General features: G+C 46.4%; 1 protein-coding gene across 1 annotated transcript in view; it reads right to left on the reverse strand.

Moving 5' to 3' along the window:
- Positions 1 to 20,104, reverse strand: part of LOC105980558 (anaphase-promoting complex subunit 4-like) — a 137,392-nt gene that overhangs the window by 28,483 nt on the left and 88,805 nt on the right. Inside the window, 3 exon segments of the mRNA XM_013009448.1 lie at positions 1,412 to 1,544; positions 6,644 to 6,700; positions 6,703 to 6,748. Of these exon segments, the coding sequence (XP_012864902.1) occupies positions 1,412 to 1,544; positions 6,644 to 6,700; positions 6,703 to 6,748 (236 nt within the window).

Raw genomic sequence — 20,104 nt, forward strand, 5'->3', positions numbered from 1 at the left:
AGAACACAGTTAGCAAGTAAGTGAGCCGGGATAGGAAGTACACATATGGTCTGCTTCTCTCACTTTCTAGAAGATTCACTGATTACCTGTGGGTTCATGTATATTTCAAATGCCAGGCTACCACCTTGTTATCTATTTCTTTCAGGCCCTTCATCAAGTTGTCAGTTAACAGTCAGGATTTATAAATTTATTTGATATCAAGTTAGTAAAATTTAATCAGTAAGGAGGAGGTGAGGGAAAAAAAGTATTTTTTTTAGATGGGGTGGTTGGTAGTGGGGCTTGAATTCTGGGCATTGAACTCTAGCCTGGATGCTGTCCCTCAGCTCTTCAGCTCAAGGCGAGTGCTCTACCACTTGAGCCACAGCGCCAATTCTGGTTTTGTGGTAGTGAATTGGAGATAAGAGTCTCATGGACTTTCCTGCTCAGGCTGGCTTTGAGCGGTGATGCTCAGAACTTAGCCTCTTGAATAACTAGGATTACAGGCGTGAGCCACAGGCTCCCTGCAGAAAAGTAAATTTTTTAATCCTCCCTTCCCCAAATTCAACATCACCCAGATTCACTAGCCCCTCAGTCTACCTTTACTGTAAGCTTTACTTGGCTACACAGAGTAAGGCAAAGGGTTTTCATTAGACAAGGAAAAGACCAGATTCCTGGATACAAGAAAAATAACCCATGCAGCATCAGAACAGAATGCTCAACTTAGTGTTTTCCTTACTATCAGAATACTTACTAAGACACAGAAGACCAGACTCTTGACAAAATAACTTGACAGAACAGGAGAGGGGGGGGGCCTCAATTTCCCAGTCAGTAAATTTATTGTTGCTTTTGTCTGCTCTTGAGACACGCTCACTCACTTATTACGTGGCCTAGGATTGACAACTCTCTTGCACCAATCTCTTAAAAGGTGAGATTACCACCACACCCAACTAGTAATTTTATTTAATGTATACATCAATGAAATCAACTAAAAAAAATAATTCCAAAGAGGAGAATAATCTTAACCTTTCAGGCGTCATTACTGTACTAACAATGTTTTCAGAAAAAAAGAAAACGAAGTATTAAAATATTTTATCTTCAGGAAGGGAAAACAGAGGGGGGAAGGAAGTGAAGGAAGGAGTGGCATTGTCCAAAAGAGAAATGTATGCATTACCTGAATTGTGAGATGGTAACCCCTCTCTATATAACAAAGTAAAATCATATTTAAAAACAAATTTTATCTTGATAAACTGAACAAAATTTAAATGCAATGTATACATGCTCATAATATTTAAGACACTCATTTCCATCCTAATAAATGGAAATTCCAGCGGAGGCAGGAGGATCACAAATCAAAGTTAGCCTTGACCTGTCACACCCACCCACAAACAAGGTTCTAACAATTTAATGAGTAGGGTATCTCTGGTCACTCTACCTACTTCACACAATCACTTCCATCTAATGCATACAGGAAACTGGAGCCTCCACAGAAAAAGAGTGCAAGCTTTCAGGTTTTTCCACACCACACAAAATAATTTTCTTGGTGTCACCAAGAGCAAAGGCCAAAACTAAAACAAAATAAGCAGATAACCAGAATAAATTAGTGTACTATTTGAGAAAAACAGTCATAGAAATTACTTGACCTAAAGATCCTTCCTAGGGGAAACAAAGGAGAAGACAACAATGCTTGATAAGAAATGTACTCATTCTTGCCCATGTAATTGTAGCCCCTCTGTACGGTATTTTCACAGTTTAAAAAAAAGATCCCTCCTATTTCATAAACTAAAGAGATCTCTGCAAACAGTTAGGTTATCATATTTTTAAGTGCTCAGAACCATATAAGCAATCTACTATTTTCTCATGTATCAAATATCTTAAATATCAAAGTCTCTAGATTGGAGCTCTATTGTCAAGTAGAAAATACAGCCCAGGACTCAACACACAATTTACTGTATCATCAAACTGGTTCCATAAACATTAGTTTAAACAACAACAACAAAAACAAAACAAGCGATCCCATCTGTTGTGTTCTTGGAAGGTTTTTATTGTGTTTTTTTTAATGACAGGTTTGGTTTCTATATTTTGAAGCCATAACATCAACATTTAATGACAACAGTAAGAGTCATACATCTTAGCTATATTAAGGTTCTAATTTTTCAAATATGCAAAATGGAATAATATCTTCATTCATCTCTGTAAACATTTTTCAAGGTAGGTACCTGTAACTCACTCCTATAATCTGAGATACTTGAGAGAGCCAGCCAGGGCAGAAAAGTTTGAGAGACTCTACCTCCAATTAGCAAAACTGAGGTGTGGCTCAAGTGGTAAAGCATCAGCCATGAGCTAAAAGCAGAGTTCAAGTTCCAGGACACACACACACGAATATTCTTCATTCAGAGTATAATTTTCTACAACCCCCATTGACACAGAGGAGTCACTTCTATAATAAAAGCTTAAAGAGCCAGAAGAATTACTCAAGCAATAGAACACATGCTTTACAAGCACAAAGCCCTGAGTTCAAACTCCAATGACAGCAAAACAACCAAAAGACTATCCTCTACGTGCCAAGCCTCCCAGGTCTTTCCCTGGGTGGAAGAAAGCAAGTGAAAGATGAGCAAGCACCACTTAAAGCAGTGAGGACCAAGCATGCCCAGAACTGGATGTGAAGTAAGGTCCTCTCGCGCACTGAAGCCTCAAGCAGGAACGATGCTCCTCCGAGAGGCAATACTCTCTAATTACGCCTTCCAGGCCAGCGTCCACGTTTTCCTGGCCAGTAGAAGAAAAGCCACCAGCACATGCACGCAAAGGCAGGCTGGGCTTCCCAGGGTGCCACTCCACTACTTGTGTTTGTTGTGGTTGTGGACTGGAACTCTGGGCCTGGGCGCTGCTCCTCAGTTCTTCAGCGCTGAGCCACCTACCCAGCCCGGCTGCGGCACGGTGCGCAAGCCCCCGGGCGGCTGGCACCAGGGCTCCCTCCCGCCTCCCGCCGGGCCGGGCTCCCCGCCTCCCGCCTCCCCGCAGGGGCCCGGGCTCCCCGCCTCCAGCGTCCCGGCCGGCTCAGGAGTTGGGATGCCAGGGCGCTCCCGCGCTGGTGCGGATACGGCCAGGGAGAGCGACCAGCAGACCCCGCCCTGGGCGGGTGAGGCGCCGAAGGGAGGAAGGGGAGGAGGGGTGACGCGGGGAGCGTGCAGCGCTGACCGGCCCCTACGCCCGCCCTCTCCGGGCCGGGGGCCGGCAGGGGAGCCAGGCCACAGGGAGGGGGCTGGCCCGGAGGAACCCGACCTGCCGGCCACAGGTCTCGGGGTCGGGCCCAGGCGGGGTCTCGGGGTCAGGGCCAGGGCCGAGTCTCGGGGTCAGGCCCAGGCGGGGTCTCGGGGTCGGGCCCAGGCGGGGTCTCGGGGTCTGGTCTCCCGGGCGGGGTCTCAGGGAGGGTCGGGGCCAGGGCGGGATTTCGGGGTCTGGGCCGGGGCCGAGTCTTGGGGTCGGGGCGGGGTCTCGGGGCCGGGTCCCAGGCTGGGTCTCGGGTCGGTCCCGGGTCTCAGCCCTGGCCCCACGCACTCACCCAGGCCGGCAGGTCGCTGGCGCGCACACCCAGGCGCGCCGTGAGCTCCTCCTCCTCCAGCAGCGCCAGCACGCGGCATAGGCAGCTGGCTTTCAGGCTGCCGCTCCGGCTGCACTTGGTGAGCAGGCCCAGCGCCCGCAGCACCTAGCTGAAGCTCAGTCACAGGTAGCCGAACGCGTACACCGGCCGCAGCAGCGTGAAGCTTCGCGCCAGCTGTGCCAGCAGGCCCGGCACGTCCATGCTTAGGGCGCCGCCCGCGGGCTCGGGCTCGGGCAGCCCCCGACCTGACCAGCCTCCTAGCCTGCATCCCCAGCCCTGCTCAGGCCAGCCACGGGGCACTGCCCTTGGGCCCAGGCAGGCGCTGCGTTCAGCGGAAGGCAGCCGGCTGGGACTGGTTTTTATTGTTTCCATCCCACAGTGGAAAAATCAGACTAGCAAACACTCATGCATCCTCTTCATCTGACTGGGGATGAAATACCTAGTACAGTTTCTCTACTTATGTCTTCTTGTTTTTGCCAGTCTTGGGGCTTTAACTCAGGCCCTGTGTGCTATCCCTGAGTTTGTGCTCAAGGCTAGTGCTCTATCACTTGAGCCAGAGCGCCATTTCTGTGGTATTATGAGTAGTTTACTGGAGATAAGGGTCTCATGGACTTTTATGCCCAGGCGGGCTTCAGATCCTTAAATCTCAGCCTCCTGAGCAGGTAGGATTTCAGGTGTGAGCCACCAAAGCCCAGCATAAATGTCTTTTTAAACATACCCCCAACTTAAGGATTCCAATATAGGAGAAATGAGTTTCATTGCATACAACTATAATCAACTTTGCTGGATGTGGGAGCTCTAGCTCTTAAGAGGAGAAAATAATTTTAAAATAATCATTACCTAACAAAAAATATGCTAGTCAAAAAAATGAGACATAGGTTTTTAAGGCTATAGATTTATCAGTAGAGAACATGTCTACCATGCAGAAAGACCTGAGTTCAATCCACAAATATAGGAAGAAAGAAAAAAGTTTCAAAAACCCTCTAGCTTTATACACATTCTATTCATATTCTGAGTAAAAGGAGTACAGAATGACTATACAATTTGAAAGCATTTTTGGAAATTTTACATCTAGTAATTAATCTAAGGAGTAATTACACAGAGTTATTCCAAGTACTCTACCACTTGAGCCAAAGCACCACTTCCGGCTTTTTTCTTTTTGCTTATGTGGTGCTGAGGAATCGAACCCAGGGCCTCATGCTTGCAAGGCAAGTGCTCTACCACTGAGCCACCTTCCCAGCCCGTCAAAGAATTTTAAGTCCTTATATTACCTAGAAAAAAATTAAACAATGAAGAATATATATTCACTTAAAAAAAGAATTTCGCTTTTTTCTTAGAGTACTAATGATGCAGACAAAGTTGACACTAGGATTTAGTAGTTTACAGTGCTGACTGTATTTGTACCATAGCTCAGAAAAGGACTGTCACTGTGATACACCTGGCAGAGAAGTTCAGTCATCATAGCCCTACCAGCCACGATAGAAGAGGTAGCAAGAGGCAAAAGACCACAGAGAAATGAAAGAACTAGAGTCAGAGCAGGGGGTCCTTATGTGTGACCTACTTATTTACATTATGCATATCATATTCACACTCATTCATACATATTCATAAGAATGCTTACGAGCCTGTACAATTACCGCTAAAATATTTTCTGGGTAAAAGGCCATGATGGCACTGATTAGACTGGCAAACGGCAGCTGGTGCTTGACCAAAGGGTAGAGGACAGGAGTATAGAAAGAACAAAGTTAGAGTTTACTGCAGTTATCTTTGCCAAGAAGCCAGATTTTTCCAAAGAGGTATCTCCAACAGACAGAATTCGACCTGTGAAAAATGTTAAATCATTAAAAAAAGTTCCAAAGGACGGGGCTGGGAAGGTGGCTCAGTGGTAGAGCGCTTGCCTTGCATGCCTGAGGCCCTGGGTTTGATTCCTCAGTACCTCATAAGAAAAAAGAAAAAAGCCAGAAGTGGCACTGTGGCTCAAGTGGTAGAGCACTAGCCTGGAGCTGAAGTGCCGAGGGACAGCGCCCAGGCCCAGAGTTCAGGCCTCACAATCAGGCACCCCCCCAAAAATAAAAGAAATCTAATTTTGCCCAATATTGGATTATGTGACACTTGTTTACAACCAGAATATACGTTGATAATCTTTGTTTTTTGGGTTTTTTTGGGTCCGGTCATGGGGGCCTGAACTCTGGGCATGGGTGCTGTCCCTCAGCTCTTCAGCTCAAGGCTAGCACTCTACCACTTGAGCCACAGCACCACTTCTGGCTTTTTCTTTTTGCTTATGTGGTGCTGAGGAATCGAATCCAGGGCCTCATGCATGCAAGGCAAGTGCTCTACCACTGAGCCACCTTCTCAGCCCCTACACTGATAATCTTGATAATTAAATATCTCTTTAATTATAAACATACAAATTTAGGGCTGGGAAGGTGGCTCAGTGGTAGAGCATTTGCCTTGCATGCATGAGGCCTTGTGTTCGATTCCTCAGCACCACATAAACAGAAAAATCAGGAAGTGGTGCTGTGGCTCAAGTGGTAGGGTGCTAGCCTTGAGCTGAAGAGCTGAGGGACAGCACCCAGGCTCAGAGTTGAGGCCCTATGACTGGACCAAAAAAACAAAAAACAAAAAATCCAAAGGAAAGCCTGACACCGTCCAATAGAAGAAGTGTACTCATTATCTGAAATGAAGTGGTAACTCCTCTGTACAGCAACATAATAATAAAATTATTTTTTTAAATTCCAAACTGTCATTCGTAATTCTAGTATTTATTAAGAATAATTACTTCTTTCTTTCTTTTTTTTTTCTGGTCCTGGGGCCTGAACTCTGTGCCTGGGAGCTGTCCCTCAGCTCTTCAGCTCAAGGCTACCCTCTACCACTTAAGCCTCAGTCCCACTTCCGGCTTTTTCTGCTTATGTGGTCCTGAGGAATCGAACCCAGGGCCTCATGCATACAAGGCAAGCACTGAGCCACCTTCTCAGACCAATTACTTCTTTCTGAAAACAGACTTTATATTCAGCATACTCTTTATGAAAATGAAAATCTTTTTTATATTATTATTATTATTATTATGTTTGCCATCTGGTCTCCAAGCCAGACAGGTCACTTCCTTTCCTGTATTTTCATTTGTGGAAAACTCCAAACTCGATGAAAACTTGCCAGTCTATGTAGCAAAACCTAGGATAAAACAGATAACAATGGCAGAATATTAAAAACACATCTTCAGAATAAAATAAACCTAGATCTCTGACTAAAATCTTTTAAATAATCTCTTAGTTATAATATTTACCTAGCAGAAGAGGAATGAACATGAGTATTTTCAAAGAAATAGGTGAAATGAAAAGGTCCACTTTTACTCCATATTCTAAATATTTTCCTATCTTTTCTTTGAACAAGAGACTTACTTTTCAGAAAGGAAGGAGACAATAAAGACAGAACACATACAACATTAAAAGTATAGCTGTGCGAAGAGTTTGAATTGAAGGCATGGCTCAAGTGGTAGAACACCATCCGTGACCAAAAAAAAAAAAAAAAGCTCAGAGCACAATGCCCTGAGTTCAAGCCTTAGTACTAAAAAAAAAATAAATAAATAAGGATGGGAATGTGGCTTAGTGGCAGAGTGTTCGCCTAGCATACATGAAGCCCTGTATTCAATTCCTCAGCACAACATAAACAGAAAAAGCCAGAAGTGGCACTGTGGCTCAAAATGGTAGAACACTAGCCTTGAGTGAAAGACCTCAAGGACAGCACCCAGGCCCTGACTTCAAGCCCCATGACTGGCCCCCAAAAAAGTGTATTCCTTTCAGATTCTGGGTCCTGAGGGCATAAGGCCTATTTTTATTTTTTAAATTAAAATGATGTACAAAGGGGTTACAGTAAGAGGCTCTATTTTTCATCTTCCCTAAGTGATCCTTGTGTCTTAGGCCACCTCTACCTGGTAACAGCTTTCCTTTCTGCACAATTTGGACCATACTCACCTCCCCAAGATGAAAGAAATGAGAAGGAGAGAAGGGAGCCAGGAAAGTTCAGTGGAAGGAGGGCTTCGTGTTTCCAAGCAAAGGAAATCATTAAGCCAAAAGAAACCTTTTTATTGGCTGGGTGCCAGTCTCATGCCTGTGATCCTAGCTACTCAGGAGGCTGAGATCTGAGGATCACGGTTCAAAGCCCACCAAGACAAGAATGTCCGTGACACTCTTATCTCCAATTAAATACCAGAAAACCGGAAGTGGTGCTGAGGCTCAAGTGGTAGAGCACTCACCTTGAACTGAAGGGCTGAAGGATAGCACCCAGACCCAGAGTTCAGGCCCCAGGACTGCCCCCCCCAAAATAATCCTTTTTTGGTTAAGTCCCAGGTTCATACAATTTATTGACAAAGCAAGGAGAGAGAAAAAAAGATAGTCAAATAAGTGCAAATCATTTGCAATAAGACATCTTAGCATTTAATTAAACCTGAGTTCCTAGGATCTTACACAAATCACAAACTTCCATTCTCACAGTAGTAAATGCCCAAACTGGAAGGTCAAGATTTTTGATGCCCTAGGCTCTTAATGCTCCAACACTAAAACGGCCCTGACTTCCAACCTCTATGCAACCAGTTAAGGAAGAAGAAAGTCTCAGAAGTGCAAAAGCTCCTGAAAAGACTTCTCACCCTACTTACCCAACTTAGATCCTGAAAACAGCAAAGCATCCTACATCCCTGGTGGTATCAGTCACCAGAAGGAACCCAGGAACTGCTACCTCCTGCGCGTGACCCACTAATGAAGCATCTCTACCACTCATTACTTTTGAAACCCTTCTTCTGTGCCACTGGAAATCACAGTTAGTTAATCACCATAATGCCCCATTTCTTTATTCTTTCCTCTGAAAGGTGCTTCTCACACTACTTCCCTGTAATATTCTCAGGAGAAGGCCCATTTGCAAACTGCAGTCCACTGCACTATTACTACTGAGAAAAGCAGATGTCCTCTTTAATATTCCCTGGCATTTCTGGATGACTTCTCTTCTCCAAAAATCCCATAAGTGATTAAATACAATTGTGATCACTTCCTACCCTCTCTTGATTCTAGTCATCTACAGAATCCTAGGCCATTCCCCTCCTTGAAGACGTGGACTCTTGGCACACTCATACTTTTCAACTCAACTGTCATCAAAGTGACAGTTCTCAATTACGTTTTCTTCAATGATCACAGTTTCTACCTTACCTCAGCCACAGCTAAAATCACACCCTTGGTCTGATCACTACAATGCTATTAAAATCTATTTCAAACTTCCATTCCCACTTTCCATCCAGTTCTTCTCTTTCAGCTCCTATCTATGACACCACCTAACCAGGATATACAATCCATTAAATCTAGCACTGATTTGTCCTTTACTCCACACATACCTTCAATTCCCACCTTGATCAGGTGAGAATCAAAAGTACATCATTCTTTGACTTAGAAATATAGTCTCAATGTTCTCCATATAAAAATGCAGATTTCCTAATACTATGTACAATACAATTCCTTTTTATCTAAAAATATCTTGAAGAGTATTATTTTGCATTATTTATTTTTAAGTGTATATATTTTCTGTGTTCTTTTTGTTTGTCTATGTATTTTTTTGGGGAGGGAGACATAATTTATACCTTCTTTTTTATTTAATTTTATTTTTTTTAAATCTGTCATGGGGCCTGAACTCTGGGCCTGGGCACTGTCCCTCTACCACTTGAGCCACAGCTCCACGCCAGGCTTTTTCTGCTTATGTGGTACTGAGGAAGTGAACCCAGGGACTCATGCATGCAAGGCAAGCACTCTACCACTGAGCCAACCTCCCAGCCCCATACCTTCATTTTTACATTGCATGGTTTAGTGAGAAGTTTGGTATGATTATTAAAAAGTGTTTACTACTGTAAATGGTATTTTTTCAGTGATTACATTTTCTAGATCTAATATGGAATATGCTCATGTAGTAAATTTATAATCCAACCTAAAATATTTTAGTATTGTAAAGATAAAAATTTCATTAAATTTCAAAAAAAAGAATTCAAAAGAATTTCCTTTCAGTATTTTTTCCAATTCTTAGCATTGTACAGAAGAACATCAAAGCACATGAACCATTATGCAATGATAATAAATGAAAATATTAAAAAGGTCATTCCTGTTACTCCACTCCTTGCATATAACATGAACTCCTTTGCACATGAGCAACAATCCTGATTAAACCCAACGGTGCCTGCACCAACATTGCCAAATGGAATGAATAAATGTGTGCACTTGCTGATTTCTCTAAAATTATAGAACCATTAGTTTCATAAAGTAATTAAGAAACCAGCAATCGTGCTGGGATTGGATACCTGCCTTGTCAGCTTTCTCACATATCTTTGTCTTCCGCTAACTCCCAAAGTTATCTTTTGCATAGTTACTCAAGGTCAATTCCCTCTTTGCTTAGAGAAATAAAAGCAACAGTGTTCACTCACACTCAACATGGTTATACTGATGCCTATATTCTCTACCTTCCCTCTTACTGCCATGGCTGTACTACCACTGACACTACTCTTAAGAGCCATGACAAATTTCCAAAGCATCCTGGGAGATGGAAAAGGGAAGATTCCTATAGGGCCCTGAGAAAGTAGACGTCAAAATCTTAGTGACTGGATCAACATGGTGATGAAGCATTGCAGGCTGCTAAGATTTCCTTATCAACCTTCTTTTCCCCACTTTGCTCCCAGAGCACAACTTTACCTGGTCACTATTGGGAAAACTTCCCCAAAGGCTTAAGCAGAAAACCTGCACACTGATGAAGCTTTCCTTACAAGATGTCTGTGAGGTAGTTTTACCTCTGGGCAGAAAGTTGAATACTATCAGCTCCAACTTGAAGCATCTCCACATTTCTCATGTAAAATTAGCAATGCTAATTGACAATGTCCACAGAAATGGTCTCAGGAATCCAGAGAAGCATCCTCTCTTTCTAGGGAAATGTCATTTTACTAAGGGGGGCTGTCTAACTTAAACCTAGGTAAAGAGATGTGGATAACGGCACAGAAATCCTCAGGCCTACCCCTTAAGCAGCTTTGGCCCTGCACATTTACTGCAAGGCTGGGCAAGAACTCATCTTTGTTTTGCTGCCTCGGATATATATGGCCCAGAGCCCTGCCAGGATGCGTGCCTGCTTCTGGGGCACAACGTTGTGACCGTGTTCCACCGGGTCCCGGAGATGTGGTCCTTTGCAGATGTGGACCATCTCACTTGAAGTGGATGGCCATCCCGAGAGGCCGAGGTGGGTGGTCCGCTGGGCCTGCATGCAGGGAGACCCAGGCCAGGGCAGGGCTGGAGCTGGTGAGTCGGGTGAAAGGCCTCAGCCTCCAACAGCATCTTTTCCTTCTCTCTCTTTATCCTCCCTGGTTTCATGCAGCCTCCCAGTGCCCCACACGCGGCAAAGCCCAGCACAACTTTGGCTTCGAGAAGGAAATCTTCACAGTGGGGGTGTTCATATTTTCCCCCACAGTGGAGATGAGAGACAAGGCTTGTGGCATTCATATTTTTGAAACCCACGCATGTCTGGAAAGCTGCTGAGGACAGGATAGAGGGAAAACCCAAAGCTTCACTTTGCAAGTTGACCTCAGAGGTTAGAAGTTCTTTGGTCAGAGCCATGTGGCTGGTGGGGTTCTGTGGGGTTAGGCTGGGAGCTGCTCAGCAGGGAGTCCCGGGAGCCAGGGCATGGGAAGAGTGATCTGGACTTGTCTGCTGAGATGTATCCATCAGAGAGCAGGGGCAGAACCACAGAGAGGAGAAAGTCTACAGGCCAGCCCACCTGGACCCTCTGAGCTGTGAGTCTGTGCACCACCATTCTGAGCTCAGAGAGTCAAAGCTGCCCTAAGAGAGACAATGGCCTGCTCATATCTATTTAAAGCAGATGAAGCAGAAGGCACTGAAACAGACAATTTCCTGTGTTCAAGACACACCCAGCCCTGCTTCCATACCTGCTGTGTGAGTGTGAAGGTTTTCCTGTCAGACCCGTGACAACAGGGGCAGTCCACTGTCCAAGCAGACATGTCCCCATGCATGCTCACATGTATCCTTCCATACACCCATGACCCCATGTGTGCACACATGTCCCCTTCCATACCCCATTTATGTCCCCATCCATGCACACATGTCCCCTTCCATGCACACATGTCACTGCTCATGTACACATATCCCTTGTTCATGGAGAACAAATGTGTTCTTCTGTGAAGAAGAGGTCAAGCAGGCCACAGGGCCCAGGGCCTATTCCACAGATCTTTTTCAGCTGCTAGAGCAGGCAGGGCCTTGTGTTCATGTGGCGTGCTCATCCTCTGACTCACTAGAATGGAGGTATAGAATATACGTTCACTCTCCTCCAGCTTTCTGGTAGCTGTAAATGGGTGAGTTCCAGCTCTCACGCATGTCTGAGCCCAGGCCTCCATTTCTCTCCTCTCTGTGTGCTGCTTCCACACCTGGGCTCCGCTCAGCACATGGGTTTCTGGGGAATTTCCCTCTCTTTCCTCACAAAACCCCCCAACATGGTGCACCTGGGGCAAACGCCATGCAGAGCTGCTCAGTGCCCTGCATGTGTTCCTTTGGTTCCTGGCCGGGGCACTGCTGCTGTCTCTCATCACCAAGAGCCTCCCACGGGCTCAGCCACCCATTCTTGGGATCCCAAACCCTTCCATGTCACTAATAAAGAATGCCCAGTGCCCTGAAGCTAGCTCCAGGCCCCCGATTCTTCTTTCTGCCTCTCTGGGCTTCTGGGAAATGATGTGGGCAGGATAGGTGGAAGTGTGTTGGCCAGACATCAGGACATCACCTCTGTCCCTTCTCCTCACCCAGCTTGGCCAATTGTGGTTCCAGACCCTTCTCAGGCTCAAGCCCCCGTCCTGGTCCTGTCATCCTCTTGACTCTAAGCCTTCCAGACAGGGTCCTGCCGGCCACAGAGAGCAGCCCCTCATGCAGAGCCCCTGCAATGGCCCCAAACAGGGCGAAGGGAGGGGGGGAGTCTGCACACAGACCTATGTACTCACACGTACACATGAATACACCTCTTCTTACTCTTCCAGTTCTGGATAAACTGGGTTGATTTCTTTGTTGTTGTTGGAAGTAAATATTCAGTTCCATCTTGTTTTATATTATACATTTAGAAAGCAGATAGAATTGTTTAAACAAAACTACAAGAGCTCTGGTCACAGACGGTGTGTTCTGCTGTTCTCTGCTCTCCTCCTCCTCCTCTTCCCCCTTTACCTCCTCCCCCTCCTCTTCCTCCTCTTTCTCTTCTTCTTCCTCCTGTTACAGGAAAACAGACTGGATCCAGCTTTATGTATGCACAGACCCACTGGAGTTTCTACTCCACACTCTGCACCCCGCTCACCTGACAGGGGTTTCTTCCTTTGATCAGCAGAGTGCCCAGTGTTTCAGGAGCCCCCTCCCACTATGGGAAGAGCACCAGTGTTTTGAGTTTGGGGTTACCTCAAGGGTCACAGTTTCTCAAAAATTCCTCACAAGCTGGCTCTCTGAGCCAGTTGATAGTGGCAGGCTTTCCTTCTAACATCTTCTAACTTTTACTGTCCATTTGTACATCTTTTCAATAGATCATATTGATTAATGAATTGCTTTTTACATAAAACAGTTGTTAATGATTTGAGGCAAGGCAGCTATAAAAGAGTCACTATGAAGTTTTTATAGTTTTTATTTTTTAATTCTGTGAAATTAAGCATAATTGATATTCTTCTCTGGTGCCTTGAGCTGTAGGCCTACTCCCTGCCCTCTAGCCATTCTCAGGGCCTCCTCCATTGGTGAGTTCACTACTTGGGTCTCCTCTATCATGAGTTCTTATCACCCAGGGCCTCCTCCATCATGTGTTCTTACTACCCAGGACCTCCTCCATCGGTAAGTACCCCACCCAAGGCCTCCTCCATCGGAGAGTTCTCACCACTCAAGGCCTCCTACATCAGTGAGTTCTCACCACCTGGGGCCTCCTCCATTGGTGAGTTAACCACTTGGGCCTCCTCTATCTGTGAGTTCTCACCACCTGGGGCCTTCTCCATCTGTGAGTTCTCACCACCTGGGCCTCCTCCATCTGTGAGTTCTCACCACCTGGGCCTCCTCCATCTGTGAGTTCTCACCACCTGGGGCTTCCTCCATCAGTGAGTTCACCGCTCAGGGCCTCCTTCATTGGTGAGCACTCACCACCTGGAGCCTCCTCCATCGGTGAATTCTCACCACCCAGGGCCTCCTCCGTCAATGAGCTCATTGCTCCACCTTCTCTGGTGGTCCTCACTCTAGGATGGGTAGCTGCACAGACAGAATCTCCCCGAACTCATCTTCAGGTCTTATATCTCCCTGCATCCAGTCCACCCCAGGGTGCTCCATGCTCATGTCTGCCTTCCTTCACCGTGCACTAGTTGTTGATCCTCTGAAATCCATTTCTCATGTTCCTAGACCTTGCGTTTATCTTTGGACCTCAGATCCCTTCCCCCCCTCATCCTATCCCCTCCCCATCCTCACCCCCTCCCCTCCCCCCCTCCCCTCCCCCCCATGCCACCCCCCTCCTCACCCCCGCCCCATCCCTACCCCCTCCGCGCCCCCCTTCCTGCCCCTGCCCTTTGCAGCTGTCAAGCAGGGCACCTGGGATGGTGGCACACATAGCATGGCACCAGCTGCCAGCTCCCCTGTGGAAAGAATAATTCTCAACAGCAGGCTGGGCTCCCCTGCCAGGAAGAAGATCATAAACTCCAGCCTTCTCCACTCCTCTCCTCCATGTGGGGCCTCTGCCAAGTGGCTCCTTCTCCTCTCCCAGCCTTTATGTACCAAGGTTAAACGTTCCTTTTGAGGGAGTGCTGGCATCTGGGCCTGGCCCTCTCCCCTCTCCTCCATGCTCCAGCCCCTGCCTGGGAAGCACTGGAGCGGTGCCAAGGGGCACCTTCATTTTAATAAAGTGGATCTGAGGCCTTCCCTCAGGAGACTCTGTTACAGTTCAGCACCACTGCTTGCTAATGAAATGGATCACAAAGGGTCCCCAGCCATGGAGTTGTTGAGCAGAGAAAATATGAGACGGCTCTGAGCTGGGGTAGAGCAGGCCTGGGATTGGAACAGGCATGGTTCTCCTCTAGCCTCACTTCTCCCACTGAGGACCAGCTCCCTGTTAGACTCACATCCATCTCATGACACTCTGAAAGCCACCACCGGCCATGTGTGGACACGGAGAGAACTGATGCCCACACTGGGCCCCAGTCCCCACTCACAAAAGCACTAAGTAAGCTCCAAAGAGCAAAAGCTTAAATTCCAGACCAGTGTGGTGGTGCATGCCTGTAGTCCAAGCATCTAGGAGTGTGAGGCAAGATCTCTCATTCTACACAGAAAGATATTGTCTCAGAGAGAGAGAGAGAGAGAGAGAGAGAGAGAGAGAGATCCTAACTTCTTTATCATGTGTTAAAATGAAGACATAAAATCCATAGGCCAGGTGTAGTACTACCTGCCTGTAATCCCAACCACTCAGGAAATAGGAAGCAGATGGTACTCCAAGGCCAGGCTAGGGAAAAGCAAAGCCATTAGAGTCTATCTGAAAAGAAAACACAATAAAATAAAAAGGCCAGGGGCTGGGAAGGTGGCTCAGTGGTAGAGTGCTTGCCTTGCATGCATGAGGACCTGGGTTTGATTCCTCAGCACCACATAGGCATAATAAAACAGAAGTGGTGCTGTGGCTCAAGTGGTAGAGCACTAGACAAGCTGAATTGCTGAAGGACAGCAACCAGGCCCAGAATTCAGGCCCCACCACAAACATAAATAAGTAAATAAAAATAAAAAGGCCAAAGGACTGGAAGGGTGACTCAAATGGTAAAATAAAGACAAGGTCCTGAGTTCAAACCACCAAAGGGGACACAAAAAGAAAGAAAGCAGAAAGACAGAAAGAAAGACAGAAAGAAAGAAAGAAAGAAAGAAAGACAGAAAGAAAGAAAGAAAGAAAGAAAGACAGAAAGAAAGACAGAAAGAAAGACAGAAAGAAAGAAAAAGAAAGAAAGAAAGAAAGACAGAAAGAAAGACAGAAAGAAAGAAAAAGAAAGAAAGAAAGAAAGAAAGAAAGAAAGGAAGGAAGAAAGGAAGGAAGGAAGGAAGGAAGGAAGGAAGGAAGAAAGGAAGGAAAGAAAGAGAAAAGAAGTAAAGCATAGAGAGTGAAACTTAAGTGCCCTGAGCGCCAGCTTGAGGCATGTCCTTCCCCACACAGCTCCAGACACCAATGCTGAATGGACCACACAGTTTCCTGGGATCTCTCCTGTAGGGATGGGCATTCTTAACACTCCTCATGGATAAACACTGGCAGAGATTTGTTGAATAAATCAATGAATTTATTTAAATTTCCCCAAATCAAGAGTAATACCGATTCCAGTTGAGCTAGGATCCAGGCAGGACTAACACAGAAACTTCCAGCACTGTGGAGGGACTTTTCCATAGGGAATGTGACTACAGGGCTGTTTGAGAAGCATGGTGAGAGGGCCGCTCTGTGGTTGACAGTCCCTCAGCTCTCTGTGTGTTCTGGACACTCAGCCCTGGTCAGGTGAGGAGTGGAAACATCTCCTCTGTCTGGTCCTCACTATGTGGCTGCCTGCAGCTTTCTAGGAGCCCTGCAAGCCCTGAGAGCCCTCTCTTTCCGGGACTCACAGTATCACCTATGTCCCTCTCACTCTGTCAAACAACTAGGCCTTGCTTGGATCCATTCTGAGTTGATTTGGACACAATGAGGGCTGGAGATGAAGCTTCCATCATCAATACACATGTCCAAAGAAATTAAGCACCAGAGATCAAATCATCCAATCAAGAGATGGCTGGACGAGCTCAATAGCCATTTTTCAAACAAACCAACACACACTGCTAATAAATACATGGGAAAACACAATTAAAAAAAAAGTTCAATGTCTTCCTCCATCAGGAAAATGAACGTCAAGACCATACTAAGTTTCCATCAGAAAGCCAGCACCAAGCAAACACAGCAACCAACACTGGCAAGGATGTAGCCCAGGTGGGAATCAGTGCCAAACTTCCTCAATAAACTAAAAGTAGAGCCACCCACGAGGCTGCCCTCCCACTCCCGGCCTCCATGGAGGCACCCAGAGAAACACAGTGCAGTCCAGGCCCTGGCTAGTGTGGCACTGAGAGAAGTCACCATGGCCCACAGCTTCTACCTGGAGGGTATCAGGGCAGGCGTCTGGCAAGGCTGGCACAGCCTGGACACCGGAAGTCTGGCACACAGACCCTTCATGCATGTGTGTAAGGTGACACTCCAATTTATAGGAAACAGAATTTAAAACAAAACCTCTTTGATTGATCTCTGTTTCTCATTATCCTGGAATTGACGGTTTCTATTTTTTAAAGAGTTTTATTCCACAGTTTAGCTCAGAGAGGAGAGGCAATTTATCATATGACAGATGCTAATATTTAAAAATGCTTTATTTCCACACACAAAAAGAAACAGGGTGGTTTGTATTATCGTATGCATCCACACAAAAGTAAACAAAGTCTCCTTAATCAGATCCAGAGTGTTTGTCCTTGGAACCACAGGGAACGTGAAAGGAGGAGGACCTTTGTAACAAGCAGCTGATGGGCACAGCATGGATCTTGCATCTGATCAGAGGATGGTGGAACTGGTGGAATTACAGCCAGCTCCCACCTTCAGGGACACCGTGGCCAGCAGGAGAACACACAGAGCGTGTATATTCTGGGCCAAGCCCAGTTGCTTACCAACCAGCCTGTGGATTTGTAGAATTACTTGTAGAATTACTCGGCCACTTGTCTCCTCTGTACTTCTGAGCCTTCATCACTCAGATGAGATGAAAGAGCAGGTTAACAATCCACTGGGGGCGGGGGGGGGAAGGGGAGGCACGCAGGGGTGGAGTTCTGAGGAGTTGGGAGTGTAGCTCAGAGGTAAGAGCATTTGCCTTAGATGCACAAGGCCCTGGTTTCAAACCCTGGCACTGGGAAGAGGGAGAAATCCACTGTGGTCACTTCACTAGAGTATTTCAAGTTGTCACCTCCATTCTGGTGTGTGCACAGGTAATTACTTGTTGCTTTTTGGTAAAGCACGTCCACGTTTCCTTCCTTACAGTGTCTTCCCGGCTTCTCCCAGTAATGGAGCTGGGGGGGGGGCACATTACAGAGGGAGACACCAGTACCTGGGGAGCCCAGACTGGGTTTTCACCTCTGCACATTACACCAGGAAGTGAGGTAGAGTCACTGTTAGAAAAGCACATGGAGAGAAATCCCTGTGGAGACATGGACCTCTTTCCACAGGCTTCCATCTCCTGAGACCAATCTCTCCAGGGCCTCAGGCGGGACTCCACCCTGACCACCCTGCCCACCTGTCCATACTGTCCACCCTGCCATACTGCCTACACTGCCCACCCTGCCCACCCTGTCCACCCTGCCACACTGCCCATACTGTCCACCCTGTCCACAACACTGCCCACCCTGTCCACACTGCCCATCCTGTCCACCCTGTCCACACTGCCTACACTGCCCACCCTGTCCATTCAGGATCTTGTTACCTCTTCAAAATCACCTCCTTCAACACTTGCATTGGGGATTACTTTCCAGCACATGAACTCTGGGTGACATGTGCCAACCACAGCACCATCTTCCTATTACCAGCCACACACAGCGATTAGTGTTATGGCATAGACTATAGCAGAACACAGTCTATATTTTAAATCAGAAGGAATAAATTTGGCTGAAATTTAAATTTTTCTTACTCTCATCAGGACAGGAGCTTGGAAACAAGATCAAATTAAAAGCGAACAACAGAAACTTTTTTTAAAAAAGTATCTGAGCCAAACTCTTAGAATTTTTATTTGCCCACACATATATTCAAAAAGGCATGGACTATCTGAAGAGCAGCCTAAAAAGCACCTGGGGAGATGAAGAATTCAAAGCTTTCTTATCTGAAGAACAGATGTCTGAGGTGTTTAGTTCAGGAGGAAAGATTAAGCAGATATTCCACAGCTGTTTTCAAGTATTTTGAAAGTGACCATCTTGTATTATATTGCAGTAGAACTCTGACTATAAATTGCAAACAGCACTCTTCCCCTCCTCCCCCAGCACAATCATTATGGAACCATACTGGAGCCCTTCCCTAGGTATCCACTTTCCCTCTGAGGTAAGTGCTCTCGGATTGAATATTTTTTGGGTATATGTTCACTCATGTAATTATGACACTATCTCATGGTTATTAGAGCATTAATTTTTTATTACAGAAAATTTGGAAAATACAGAAATATATTCACCATCTCATCCTATTTGGTATATGCATGAAAGAAATAAGAGGATTGTTTTCCAACACATAATTTTGCATTTTATTTTGGTGATTCCATTTGTAGCAAAGACAGAATGATTGTGTATTTTTGCTTTTGGTCTGTGGTTTACGTGAAAGACCATGGCAAGATGACCATGCCAGATATTGGTGCCATAAAACCATTAATGTGGGAGTCCGGGAAGATGGCGGAGGAGAAGCTGGAGTCTAAGTAAGCTCTCGCATAGAAAGCAGTTTTAGAGTTCCAGTGAACAGTCCTAAGTCAGAGAATTACACCAAGTGAGCCATCACAGGACAGAGAGTTTGGCCAGAGAAGGAAACCCAGGCAAGGAGACACTTCTGAGCCCTTGCCAGCAGCCACCGCGGCGGCGGCAGCTGTGGCGGTGGCGGGCGAGCGCAACAGCCATACCTGAGCAACAGAGAGTACGGGACAAAGGAGCCAGATGCAGCAGGCGAGCAGATTCTACTCAACACCAGCAAGAACCGACAAGGAGCAGACATCTTCATCCTGCAGTTCGCGCAGACCAGAGAAGACCCAGGAACTAAGACTCAGCGTGAGTAGAAGCCTGACGTCCTCACTCCTTCTCAGGGAGCAGAGGAGGGAAGGCCACCCCTCCCCCCCCCAGCATCAGTGATCTCCATCTTGGATACCAACAAAGCTCAGTGGAGCTGCTAGCTCCAGGTCAGGCCTTGGAATAAAACGAGTCATTTAGCAGGTCACAAGAACTTAACGGCGAAGTGACCTGCCAGACTCAGCTCCACCCAGGGAAAAGTCACCCAGCTCGGGCGCCAGCCCAAGGAGTGGGTTTCTTCACTGGGTAATCAGAGCCAGAGGCTGCCCTTCTCTCCAGCAGCATCGACAAGCAATTGAAAATCAGTAAACAGAAACCCTTAGAATGGCTCCAGGCTGGGCTCTGTGAGGTTTTCACAAACCAGCCCCGGAAAAGCTACCAGAACCTAGCCTCATCACTGCATCCCCCTCTTTTGTGATACTCAGAGCAGATCTGTCTCCCAATGAACTAGCCTGGGAGGAGGATCGCCAAATCCTGGGTAAAGCAGAGCATTTTATTGCCTGTTCGAACAAATTGACTTAAGAAACCAACCAAGCCACAGGACCACAAGCAGACCAGAGACTCCAAGAGGCTGGTTACGGACACAAGGGAGATACAGGATTTTTCCCACTCCTCCCCCACCCAAAAAAAATCAAAGAAATTTTTGGGGTTTTTTGTTTTTTGGTTTTTT

This window comes from Dipodomys ordii, unplaced genomic scaffold, assembly GCF_000151885.1.
Source record: "Dipodomys ordii isolate 6190 unplaced genomic scaffold, Dord_2.0 Scaffold10, whole genome shotgun sequence".
NCBI classification, from domain to species: Eukaryota; Metazoa; Chordata; class Mammalia; order Rodentia; family Heteromyidae; genus Dipodomys; species Dipodomys ordii.